This window comes from Myotis brandtii, unplaced genomic scaffold, assembly GCF_000412655.1.
Source record: "Myotis brandtii unplaced genomic scaffold, ASM41265v1 scaffold493, whole genome shotgun sequence".
NCBI lineage: Eukaryota > Metazoa > Chordata > Mammalia > Chiroptera > Vespertilionidae > Myotis > Myotis brandtii.
The window spans coordinates 2,680,160-2,694,277 of NW_005368827.1; the positions used below are offsets into that span (position 1 = coordinate 2,680,160).

The window sequence follows — 14,118 nt, forward strand, 5'->3', positions numbered from 1 at the left end:
GGTTCTATAATCGAAACACTGTATCATCTTCAGCTCTGAGATACCGGCCGGCTGAAAGCTGGTTTCTGGGGTTTTGTTTAGCTTCTATATTTGTTACAATGTTTCAAACTGCCAGCTCAGAGGCAGGCAAGGCAGGCGGCAAATGTTGGAGTCCTCCTTCACTGAAGCAAGCAAGCCTCATGTTTGCTTCCAGCTGCCTGGCTGCCGGCCTCCATCTTGGCTGGCAGTTAATTTGCATATCGCCCTGATTAGCCAATGGGAAGGGTAGTGGTCGTACGCTAATTACCATGTTTCTCTTTTATTAGATAGGATATTGAAATCACTTTTTAAATTATAATAAATGCTTTTACCTACCAGACTGTAAGCACTCTGAGAAATGAGTGTTGAACATTGTATTCCCAGTGGCTAATACTAGTCATTCATTCATTCTTTCTAGGTGATGTATCTCTAAAAATTAGAACTCTATCTGCTGTAAAGTTCTCAAAATATTTTGAATGAATAAAAGTTTGAAGTAGCTTTTCACTCTATTTTACAGAATAGGAATCTGGAGTTAGAGATGTTAAGCACCTGCTCAAGGTCACAAATTAATTTACATATATAAAAGCCTAAGCGAAAATCTGATCCTTCAACCATCCAACCGGTAGCTATGATGTGCACTGACCACCAGGGGGCAGACACTCAACGCAGGAGATGCCAAGCTGCAGTGACTTGGCAGCTGTGGTTCTCCGGTGATGCACCCAGAACCAGAGAGGAGGGAGCCCAATTCTGGAGTGTATCACCCAAGAACCAGCCTCTCGTAATCCTGGACCCCTTGGGGGATGTCAGAGAGTTGTTTTTGGCCTTATCCCCACAGGCCAGGCCAGGCCAGGGGATTCCACTGGTGCAGAATCCATGCACCAGGCCTCTAGTTAGTAATAAGGCCAGAATTTAAACTTATGTTTGCCTAATTACAAAGCCTATATTCTCTATATACAACATTATATAAGATGTATACAATGAGTCTTTATGTAACAACAATGAAAGAGCAGAAAAATTAGGACAATTTGTGGTACACTGTTCTCTTATGATTTTTTCCAAAATTAATGTACTTATTGAATTTTTGAAGTGTGTCCTGTGTAAGTACCAAGTATTAACAGCCACAACTAGTATCAGTAACAAGAAATGTTATATATATTTTCTCAAAAGCTATATTCCTATAACCTGTGTAATTTTAAAAGGCGTTATTTCCCATAGCTATATTTAATTACATATTACATAGGTAAAAATCAGAATTAGGTTTAATGGAAGGGATAAGCCATAGAAAGAATTAAATTTTTCACCTTTTTCAAAAATATTCTATCTTTTTTTTAAGACTGTATTATCAGCATGGTATAATGAAGAAATAATGTATGTTGGAATCAGTCAGATTTCACTCTGACACTTACTGTTTACACAATGTATCCTCAGGCATGTTACACTGTTTTCTTTTACAAAATGGGGTTAGCAATAACAATTCCTGGGCTGTTGGTTAGAATGTAGGAAATACTTACATGTGGCTAGCCTAGTACATCATACTCAATACTAAATAATAATACATAATATATTATAGTCTCTTTCAGGTTTATACTCTTCTAGCCCAGGAGCCCTATAATGTTCCTACCTTGCTATTTATTTTAACTTGAATCTCCACATACTTAATCATGAAGGTCAAATTCACATATATAGAATGTGAACTAATATTTTCAAACCTATGAAAACTGGATTTTGAGACTTCAGTAATAAGTTACTTAGAAATATCTATTTTTTGGTCAAGGAGGAAGAAAAAGAAAGAAAATTCTTAGGGCTTAAATGAGCTGAGACAGGAAAGAAACATAAATTGGATCTGAAAACTACCTCATTGGGAAACATTCTTCTAAGCTTTGTATACTGGATAAATATAAGTACTATACCAACCATGATTGCCCTTGAGAGAGAGGGAAAATTGTTGTAATTTACATAATAGCATACATATAACCTGGCAATAAATTTTAAGTGAAAGATATAATAGATAAATTGAGCACACTACCTGCAAAAATAGAAGAATTTTAACAGTCCATTAATCCATAATAAATATTTGATGAGCTTGAAGTAACTACAGAAATAAAATATAGTTTTCTTGCTGTAATTGTAGTGTGATAAAATGTAAGCCATTTTAGTTCATAATTTTTCTTTTTTTCAGAGTAAATCGGGTAATCTTTTCAAGTGTCCTGCAATTTGTGGCCCAAGGAAGATCAAAAGTTAAATTATATTTATGTACAATCAAGAAAGAAAATATTATTTATAACATTAAAACCTTTGCCTAATACTCCATAAAAATTCATAATGCTATTTTATTAGAACAAGGATCCAGAAAAGAAAATGAAATATTTAATTTAAACTCTTAAATTAATGCTAATACAGAAGGACAAGGGCAATGTTAAATTTATTTTAAGAACTTTGGTTTTGTTTTATTTTTAGGGGTAAAATATATTATCATTAGACATCATTTCTCTATCTCCACCAGGTACCAGGATAGAATATGGAAGAATTATAGATACAGTATTTTCCACCATTAGTGGAAAAAATTAGGGGCCCTATATTTAAATTTTCTGATGACCCTAGATTTAATTTTTGATGGAACTCTTTATAAATAGTATGGCACATTTGACTACACTAATAAACAGAGAAGAGCCAAATATAACTTTAACATTTCTTTGCTAACAAGCGTTTGGTTGTTGTTCTTTTTTTTCTGAAATTCAGTTATTGTGTTCTATTGGAATGCTGTGATAATCCCAGGAGTTATTCAGGTGATGAACCCTGGTTTGTTTGTTTTTTTGTTTGTTTTTTTGTTTTGTTTTGTTTTTGGGGGGAGGAGTTTGCTGCATTAATGGCTTTCTGGCTGTTGTGCATTTTTCAATGAGGATTCTCCTGACTTCTTGGTCTTTTGAACTTAGAGGATCAAGAGATCATGTTACAAACCAAGAATCTGTAACCAGAGAAGCTGTGTGATTTATCAAAGGTCACACTGCTTTGATAACAAAACAGGAATAAAACATTAGTAACTTATTTTCTTACACGTGTCCCTTCAGTTAATGCCTTTGTTCTTTTTAGTGACTTGCCCTTTGAGCTTCCAAGTTTTTTTCTTTATATAATTTTACTCTGGGTCCTATAAACGAATTCAGACTATGAGGTTACCAGGAGAAATGATGTAACTCAGTAGTATGTAAAAAAATAAATCAGAAATGATATGCAATTATTTAAAAACATATTATACACATATATGTTTCTCATGACCACTGTGGGTAGAGGGGTATGACTCATTTTGTTAAAGATTGAAGATACACAGGATTTTAGATTATCTTATTCATTTTGTAGGGTGTTTGTTTGTTTGTTTACCCTTTGGGAGCTAATTTTCAGATTTTTTTTTACTTTTTTTTTAGAATTAGAATCTAAGAAATTAAAAAAAAATCTTAAAGGTCAAATAGAAAATATTCTAACCAGTAAAATACCCACCAAATATCAGAAATTTCCAAATGCTGGGGCAGTTTTTTTCTTGTAAAGCTTGTGATGTTGGTTTATATGCTTCTAAGTTTACAGGAGAGAGACTTAAAAATGTGTATTAGCCAGTTATACAGTCAGTCCTAGGTTTATGTCTGACTCGATGTACATCGTTTTGTGATTATGTCGCCATCTCCCATTTATTTATAAAAAAAAAAGTTACGTCATTTCGACATATGTACATATGTGCTTTATGTTTTTTATTATTTATTTACCACAAGTAAAGGTCAGGAATTGTTATCTTTCTTTTAAATGTTTTTTACTGTTTTCACTTCATTACTGCTGTGTCTGTGCTCCATGTGAGTGACGTAGGTGCTTATGTAGGTGGGTTCCCACTTACAGCAAAAATCACGTTATGTCGGGCTGTAGGAACGGATCTCCGACGTAACCCGGGGACCTACTGTAAATGCAAAATTATGGGAAGTTGCTTTTTTTGAAAATTAGATTTCATCATATCTTAGAGTCTGCATTTAGTTGTTTACTCATTGAACCATAATTTGTAGATACTAGTACTTTGTTGCATGTCTACTGTTCAGCTTCTAAACATCAGATATACTTATCAAAGGAAGAAAACATATTTGGGCAACATTCATGTTGATTCTTGAAACATAAATGTAAGTTTTCATTATCTTGTCAGTTAACAAAAGAAAACTCTCTTAGAAGTATTGATTAAATCACACGTTGGGCATTTTCATTTTTCTTGCCAATACTTTTTTTTTATGTCGGAAGATTTGTTGGTTTGCTGTATGATATAGTCTATCCTTTGATATAGTCTTACATCTCTATATATCAGTGATTGCCTCCTTCTTACATCTATCTTTGAATAACACTTAGGCTCTAATCATACTTTTCAGTATTCAAAAAGTTAAATTTATTCTAAAATGTATATAACAACTAAACTAATTTTATTGAGTTGTGTTGTTTTGTTTTTACTTTCAACTTATGATGTTGACAGTTCTCAGAGGCAAAGTTAGATCTAACTCTCCTACTTTGGCTCTCTGTATTCAGAAAAGGCCTTTTTTCTCTTAAAACATATGCACATGACTTTGTAGCACTGGAGCATAGAGCTTCATCCAGCTGTTTCTCTCTGAGAGGAGGCTGAGTCCCTTGGTGCAGACAGCTGACATCTCTTCCTTTTACTCACAATACCATGAATCCAAAAAGTCCTTCATCAGATGATTCTCCTTGGTTTTCAGTCACTGGAAAGTGCTCATTTAAAGGATATTAAAAGTACGTGTATCCTATGTCCTCAAGAAGTCACTGTCACTATATGTGTTTATCTAATGTTTCCTCTGTATCGTTTGTGGAAAAATAGGAGTGGAGCTCTGATTAAATTAGCAAATGAGATACCAATGAAGTCAAGCACAGTCTATATCATCTTTCCTGTTGGATGTGTTTATATCTTTCACAGAATTCCCAACTTGTGAGCCACTAACTCAATTTATATGCAAAAGTGGAAGGTGCATTAGCAGCAAATGGCACTGCGACTCTGGCAAGTACCGAATGTTCACTGTGCTGCACTGATTTGATTGGGGGCCTGGCTGTCTGTGCTGCTTCGCCTCCTTCAGAGCGGTTTGCAGAGAGGCGTGCAGAGTCAAGCACAATGGCTGGAATGAGTGGTGAGAGGGCAGCTGGTACACGGATAGGGATTAGCATTAAGGATAATGGAGCTCACTATCTGTCCCATGGGGCTGTGATAGGCATTTGTTTTCAGTTACTATGCCAGACACAGTCTAAGTCTGCAAACATGAAGTAAAAAGGGGACAATTGAAGAAATGACCTGGACAAATCAGGTTCCCCAAGGTATATATAAAAAATGCTCTGTAACCCAGGATGGAGTAGTGTATAAATTCTTATATAATTATCCAGATGGTCTCAATTCTGTCACCTTGCTTTTTTATGTGCAAATGATGTGGGCTTTTTCTTATACTCATTTGTATTATCACCCTAAATTATGCCAAATACAGATAAATGAATTAGATATAATCGATGCATTCCCAGCTATTGATTTCAATGTAACCTGTTTTCACGTTATATTTCTCTCCCTTCTCTTTCGTAATAGTTGTTAATAAAAAAATATAAATTATTGCTAATGTAGTGTACAACAATTTCCCAGTGTAAATACACACTTAGGAGCTAGTGAGGGGGTGGGGGGGGGGGCGAGGGTTACACAGTGGCCCTCAGGTTGGAGAATGGGGAATGAGGGATTGAATGGAAGATATAAATTCTGATGCATGGATATGGTAGTCAAAATAACTTTCCACAATAATTATGTTGCTAACTATATCATTTCATGAAATTCCTACAGTCACCATTGTTGTCCCACTTCATAATTATATCATGCTGCTTAGATTTATTCAGTAAGTGGTTGATCAGTTCTGAGTGAAATAGAAATTAAGCTTCAATATTCAAAGTCAGGATTTTTTCCTCTTAATTTAGTAGTTGTATCAAATCATAAGTGAAGCAATATAAAACAGAAAGTAATTTCCCACTGTTCATGGGAACTGCTGACCACTGATTTGATGTGCTTTTTTCAATAACAAAACAAAGCTATGAGGGGAAAAAAGCACTTAGATATTTCGTAATAAAACGTCTCTCCCTGGATCAGTTTTCACTGGGTTTACATTGACGTTTCTCTCCAGATGATGACTGTGGGGACGGGAGTGATGAAGTCGGCTGTGTTCACTCTTGCCTTGATCATCAGTTCAGATGTTCCAGCGGCAGATGCATCCCAGGCCATTGGGCCTGCGATGGTGACAATGACTGTGGAGACTTCAGTGATGAAACCCAAAGCAATTGTACCAAGGAAGGTTAGTCATTTTATGAATCTATGCAATCTCATTCTTAAGTTATATCATGTTTGGAGTATTTCAGAGTGAATAGTATGTAAAAACTAGTGACCTGGTGCATGGATTCGTGTACATTGAAAGGAAATTAATTAGAAGGTGCTGGCAGGGTGGGACTGGGGTCCCTTGGCCTGGCCTGCAGGGATCGGGCTGAAATCAGCTCTCTGATATCCCCCGAGGGGTCCCTGATTGCAAGAGGGCACTCTGCAAAGTTGCTGTCAAACAGGGTGTGGAATGCAAACACAAGTGTGCAATAAACCAGATTCGGGGCTGACAGTGCCCCAGCAACAACATAACCTACGGCTAAAGGTGGAGTTGTGCAGCCCTGCAAGGAATCAGGCTCCCTCCTCTTTGGTTTCAGGGTGTGTCACCCAAAAACTGCCACTGCAAGTCACTGTAGCTTGACAGCTCTTGCATTGAGCATCTGCCCTCTGGTGGTCACTGTGCATCATAGCGACCAGTCAGACGGTTGGACACTTAGAATGTTAGCCTTTTATATATATAGATACATTGCTTATCAGAAAAAAAAATATATGTATATAAAATTGTGTAAAATAATGTGCTGATCTCTTTTCTTTCACTCTTTCCTTTCTCTGGTTTCTCACCTTAATTCCTCCTTATACTTTAATACCTTTTTCTCTGTTTTTTACTTCCTACTTTCATTAAATGCTTTAGTTTCATTAGATGCTTTACTTACTATATTTTAACCCCCATCTAACTTCTAAATGACCAAACCCCAAATCCATCCCAAAAGGAAAAAAAAAAGAAAAGGAAGAAAACAAGAAAGGCATAATTTTCCTTTTATTTCCACGCCACATTTGTTTCCTTAAGGTTTAAAATAATTCCCTATTAAAGGGTGATATAGTCCAACTGATGGACTTTCTGGAAAGCTAGCTAATGGAGGAGGATATCATGATCATGACTTTCAGCATATCCATGGGCAATTGGGTCTTGTCATTTGCATGAGTTACTTTGTAAATGCGATGAACAATAAGGAAATATTAATAAATTAGAAATCATGTACAAATAGAACAGGAAAAAACTATTAGGCTGTCAAACATTTATATAATCAGTAACATTTGAAAGTAGAACGCTATTCATCCTTTCATTTATTCCACAAATATCTACTGAGAACTTATGTGCCAGGTACTGTGCTTGGACTGAAAGGGTAGGTAAAAAGATAAGAAAGCATGGTCTCTGTTCTGTTTTAAATTTCTAACAGGCAAACAGACAAATAATAAAGTGATTTATTTAAATGGTAGTGTTAGGGGAACCCTATACTATGTGATCATAAGAAAGCAATCATTTTCACAGTCTTTTTCCAAGGAGATATATCAGTCTTTTGTAAATATTTAACAACCTATAAAATAGAAAGTTTCTGAAGTATTTTCTTTGATATGATTCCTTTTGTTTTCTCTTCTCTCTCCTCTCTTTAACTCTCCCTCCAACCCTCCCTCCTTCTCCTCATTATTTCACTCTGGTTTCCTTTTACCTCTCAATTTAGTTGGTTCACTAGTATATATGAGCTATGCTTTTTAAAAAATGTCACATGGAAAAAGTGAATGAAAATATGTTTTTCAATTTTTCTTTGTATATTTGAAACATTCATCTGAGATGTGGTTGACATTTCATTGCTAAATTACATTTTGAATATAAACTGCCTTTTCCCCTACCTCACAGATGTCTTTTAAAGATCCTCATGAGGTGTACATCTGTGGCTGCTGGCACTGCCCCATAATATTCTGTAAAAGATAAATTGCCCCAACGTTAATTTACTTTCATCTCAGACTTAAAATCCCATCCGTCTCTTCAATGTCTATTTATCTTTAAGTTAGAATGCTCATTGCACATTAAGAAGTTTTGGAAAGATTGTTTTAGCCTCATGAGTCTCTGAAGTGGGTGGCACACCCCCTGGAGACTCTTCAGAGTTTTTGGGGGGGTTGAATTATTGTGGAATCAGTGACTATTCAATGTTAATGGCCTTCATCTGTAGAGCACTGCAATTTCACTAATAGTTCACTGTAAATGATGTACTATCCATGTGAATGCCATGCATTTTTGTATGATTATGGAAATTCACTAAGGAAATGACCCAGATAATCTACTTGATTCTTGAACATGTTTCAAGCAGAGGATGAGGAGGACTTCCGGAATTAATTTATATTTATCAGGTTACAAGTGGTACTAGGATTCCCTAGTCAAATACTATCCTTGGTAAATACAGGTTATGTAATTGAAGGAAAGTAAGAAGCTGGGATCACTTTGGCGCAGGACAATCCAGAGTATTTCAAAAGGCACTTCAATACTTTTATCCATCATTATTGCGACGGTGTATGCTGACACAGACATTGTAAAATGTCTATGACGCATAGGCATGCTCAAGGGGATCAGAAAGCCATTTTGTACATGCAGGGTTTGTGAGGCCTTGCCAAGGTAAAGTAGTAAGTTGATGCAATTAGTCATGTAATCCAGTCCCCAAACCTCAGGCGGAAGAAAGAGCAGGGCATTCTGGCTTGAATTTCAAGAGTGGCTGTCAAAACTGATCAAATCCACTGCGTCATTGCTCAGCACCTTGCTTTACACTGCCTGGGGAAGCAGAGCATATGGTGTAGTTTTTCTCAACTCACATTGTTTTTAAAACACACATGAATTAACTTTTAATAGTAAGGGAGCAGGAGAAACCAGGACATGGAACATTCTGGATATAATTTCCACTTCAGAAAATTTTGGAACTGAAGTTTGATTCATATTCTCTCTAAACTTCTTTCAAACAAAAGAATTTCTATAGTGATGATCACTGTTTTCATCATCAACATGGTGAAGAAATGAAAAAAGTTCCCTTCTAAATTAATGTATACTTATCTCTTCCCCTTAAGGTTGTGCTGCTCTTTCCTCTCACTTCCAAACTTCCTTTTGGAAGTGAGAGGCAAAAACCCAACATCAACACAATATCTCTAGAAAGTGCTGTATTTTCATAATTACTTTTGCATGTGTGCACAACCACTACAAGCAACAGTGGAATAGAAAGACAATATAGAGCAAATTGATTCTTTCCTTTGTTTAAATGCCTGTTTCTCATTCACTTAGCTCTGGTTTCTTTTTTATTCTGAATCCTTTGATCAGTAAAATATATTTCTACAATGACCCATTTATAAATCTACTGGGTAAATCATTTTTTTTCCAAGTGGAAAAATAGGTGAGGCTGAACCTCAAAAATTTGGTATGAGGAATTTTCCTCTACAGACTCAGTACTGGCTATTTACTTAAGCATTGAAAGGTTTTAAAAAAAAATTATTTCACTTGTAGGGATATCAGGAATAAAGTTAAAACGAGAATCTAGTCTTTTATTACAAGTCTTTAACTCGCTGGCTGAAATGTTAAAAAACAAAACAAAAACAAAACGCTGGACATATGTCACATCTACAAAATACAGCTCCATAGAATTAATCTTTTCTCTTTGTTGACAGTTTAATTCATGTGAATTATGTAAACTTTCATTCTTATACTCTTTGGGAACAGTCTCAATCATATTTCATCCAAAAAATAAGCATTTCTGAAGCAAACACATGAAAATTGTTCAGTATCATTAGACAGCTATTCCCTCTGGGCAATTTCATTCTGAAATTATTGTAAAAATTATATCAAATAGTTTCAACATGGAGCTGATGGAGAAGGGGACAGATATCCCCTAGAATAGATTTTGCCTCAATTTTGTAATTTATGCTAAACAGAACATAAATATCCCTCAAAGAATTAGATTTTCCTTTGCTTTGAAGAAAGTAAAGATTTATGGTAATTGTCTTTAATGCCTTTTGTTCGGCTGTCTGAAAAGGGGATATTTACTGCCTACTGCACTAGATGCCTGAACTGGATGATGCTGGAACACATGTGATCTCTTATTTATATTTTGAATACAAATAATATGCAAATTTAAAACTAAGAATGTATTGGCCTTCACTTTTTAAAAAAATATATTTTATTGATTTTTTTATAGAGAGGAAGAGAGAGGGATAGAGAGTTAGAAACATCGATGAGAGAGAAACATCAATCAGCTGCCTCCTGCACACTCCCTACTGGGGATGTGCCTGCAACCAAGGTACATGCCCTTGACCGGAATCGAACCTGGAACCCTTGAGTCCGCAAGCTGACGCTCTATCCGCTGAGCCAAACCGGTCAGGGCTTGGCCTTCACTTTTTATCTATTAATAATAATTTTAACAAGTTCCCAAATCCATTAGGCAGTTAAATGTATAACATTAATAATATTCACTCTCATATATGCTCCCATTTTTCTGCTGTTGATATTTAACTTTGCTTCTGCTTTGGAAATTTCTGCTTTCCTTTTGAGCTCTGTCCTCATCCATTCATCATTTATTCATTGATTTTTTCACCTTACTGTTTCCTTGTTCCCAAATTTAATAAGGAAACGAGAATAACTTTCTTTGTAGTTTCATAGTCAAGTACAATACTTACCGCACAGTGAATGCTCAGTAAATAATTATTGAGAGAAAGAGTCTATATCTTCAAAAAAAATTTTTTTACTTACAGAATTCACCCTTTATTTGTTTTGTCTTATTTATCTTGTAACTTTTATCTGTTTCCTCACTTCACCTCCAAATCCTGGAGTTTGTTTTCATGAAGATGAACAAGACCTAGGTACACTGATTTGGTCATGTGCATTTTCTTAATACAATGTAACTTATTTCATTCATCTAATAAATATTTGCAATTTCAACCCAAGATTTAATAAAATAAAATAGGATGTCTTTCTAATCTTTTATTATTTTCTTTGTTTGTTTAAGTCTTATCTGGAACAGTATATTCTCATTAGTTGGTGACTCATTAGTTGACAAGCACTTTACATTTGTTATTCCATTTAATCCTCACAATAAGATTTAAGTTAAAATATTTGCCTATGATTACATAGTTGGAACTTCAAACAAAGGTTGTCAGCTCTTTTTATTTTTCAAATGTTTTTCATTGATTTGAGAGAGAGAGAGAGGAAAAGAGAGAGAGAGAGAGAGAGAGAGAGAGAGAGAGAGATCAGTATGTCCCCTACTGAGGATCAAGCCTGAAACCTGGGTCTGTGCTCTGACCAGAAATCAAACTGATGACCTTTTGGTGCAATGGATGAGGCTCAACCAACCACGGAGCCCCACCTACTAGGGCGGGGTGTCTGCTCTTTATTCCTATATCCAGATATCTGCTTTTGCAGCTATTGAGTTTATTCTCTCTTTTTTTCTAATTTTCTATGAACTAACATTTACATGATTTCCAAATAATTACACCCTTGTTCTCAATTGCACACTCAATTTTCCTTTAAAATGGGAAAAGAAAGATTTTTCTACTTATTGCAAGGCATTAATGAAATTTCCCAAAGGTCACTAGAAGGGACCTGGGCCATTACATTCAATAATCACAGTAAGTCTGTCGGTCTCTTTTCTTTCTATTTTCTTCCCGCGCCCTGCCCCCCCCCCACCCCAATTCTCCTTGACATATTGGATTCTGGAACTTCCTTGTTGGAATAGCTGTGGACATTCCCATAGAGAAAATTTTCTGGTACCCAAATAATATACTTGTCTGCTTTACAAATTTTACCTTATAGACTCAGAAATTTTAGGAAACTGGAAGATAATTGAAAGATTATTTAGTTCAGTTATTTTATAGTGCAGATGAGTAAAAGATCTCAGGTAGATGAAATTATCCTTATGCAACAAAACAATATGTTGCATCCTAGAAGGTGCTGATAATGTTTTGTGTTAGAGATGTTGAGACTGAGATCTTTGATCCATAAATCATCTTCAGAAGGGATTTTGGAACAAATGATTATGCCAAGTTCTTTGAGGAAAATCCAGTAAGGTCTGAAGTATTGCCAAACAAATACAGATAATAGCCTACCTAGGGAGGTTGAATCCACTCAGACAAGTACAGGTATCAAAATCTGATTTGTAGCTGAAGACTTAGGTTACACATTTAAGCATGGAGAGAATGGAAATTTAAACCTAGCATATTTTGACTTCCAGTCTACTTCAGATCTCAGCTTAGCTGAACCATCATATTTTTAGCAGCACAGTATAATCCTAACCACATAGCAATAAATACTGGACACAAACTCAGTCATCTGTTTTGTTTCTCTTTCATGGAAATATCCTGAGATATTTTCTATTCATATTTTCTAAAACACACAATCAAAACAAACTGACCCCTTATTTATAAACTATTGGCTTTGAATTTGGTGAAATTATGTTATGGACTCAGCAAAATCAGATAATCATCTGTCCTAATTTTTTATTAAAAACATGGATTGTTCCCTGGATAGAATACATTTTAAAATAAATGTAGACTCTATCTAGTTTTACAGAAGTATAATATCTGTTTTCAATAAGATAGAAATTACCTGGCTTAAGTTTATTCTCTCACTGATTGGTTTAATTTCCTTAAGGAATGTTAATACCGAGATAGCAAAACAATGTTAATTATTAGTGGAATTTATCCATAAGAAGCCTCCTTTTGTTCTACCAAACAAAATAACTCCTTAAAGGAAATTTTAACCTTAATACTGCAAACAACTTTTATATCAAGAGCAAAGAAAACAGAGGAGAAACCAAGATGACGGTATAGGTAAACACCCGAAATTGCTGCCTCGCACAACCACTTCAAAAATACAACTAAAAGACAAAATGAACATCATCCAGAACCACAGGGAGGCTGGCTGAGTGGAAATTCTACAACTAGAAGGAAAGAGAAAAGCACACTGAGACTCAGAAAAGGTGCGGACGTAAAGTGCAGAGGTACGGAGGCACACGGAAAGGGCTGGCAGCTGAGGACACAGTTGTCTTTTTCAATCGGGAGGAAGTCTCATGCTCCCAACTGCTCTGAACTCCAGTTCCAGGCGAGTCTCTGAGACCCAGACTCATACGGGAGAAACTGGACTGTCTGGAATCGGTCGGAACTCGAGGGCGGCTTTTGCTGGATAGCCTCAGGCAAAGGCTAGATTAGCACCTCCCTAGAGATCCAGGAGCCAGGAAACCCAGAGGTCAGAGTGGGACCAGCCAGTTTGCAGCTCTGTGGAACCATAAAGGACACACTCAGGGGGCAGACTCAGTGAGCACCAAAGCTCCACTGATGCGAGTCTTGCCCCAGAAGGGTGTCTCCAGCACAGAAGTTCTCCCGCTGCAGACACAGCTGATTCTCACAGCCAATTGGCCTGGAGGTCAATTTCTCCCAGTGATACCTACAACAATCAAGGCTTAACTACAACAAGACTGTGCACAAAGCCCACAAAGGGGTGCACCAAGAGTGTCCACCTCAGGTAATTGAGGAGGCTGAGCCACTGGGCCCTATAGGACAGCTAGCACAGAAAGCCACTCTATCAACACAGGGAAGCATAAAAAATGTGGAGACAAAGAAACAGGTCACAAATGACAGAAATGGAGGAAAGCAAACTACTGGACATAGAGTTCAAAACCACACTTATAAGGTCTTTCAAGAGTTTTCTAGAAACTGCTGATAAAATTAGTAAGACCCTCAATAAGTCTAGTGAGACTGCAGATAAACTTAGTGAGACCTTCAAGAAATCTAGTGAGACCCTTGAGATTATGAAAAAGGACCAACTAGAAATTAAGCATACACTGAATGAAATAAAGAATATTATACAGAGTTCCAACAGCAGACTAGAGGATCACAAGAATCAAGTCAAAGATTTGAAATACGAAGAA

The 14,118-nt window shown here is 36.2% G+C and overlaps 1 protein-coding gene across 1 annotated transcript in view; it reads left to right on the forward strand.

Moving 5' to 3' along the window:
* LRP1B (low density lipoprotein receptor-related protein 1B) overlaps positions 1–14,118 on the forward strand; it is a 1,756,854-nt gene that overhangs the window by 1,060,260 nt on the left and 682,476 nt on the right. The window contains exons 19-20 of the mRNA XM_014548045.1: positions 4,967–5,047; positions 6,198–6,365. Coding sequence (XP_014403531.1) covers positions 4,967–5,047; positions 6,198–6,365 — 249 coding nt within the window. The remainder of the gene's footprint in view (positions 1–4,966; positions 5,048–6,197; positions 6,366–14,118) is intronic.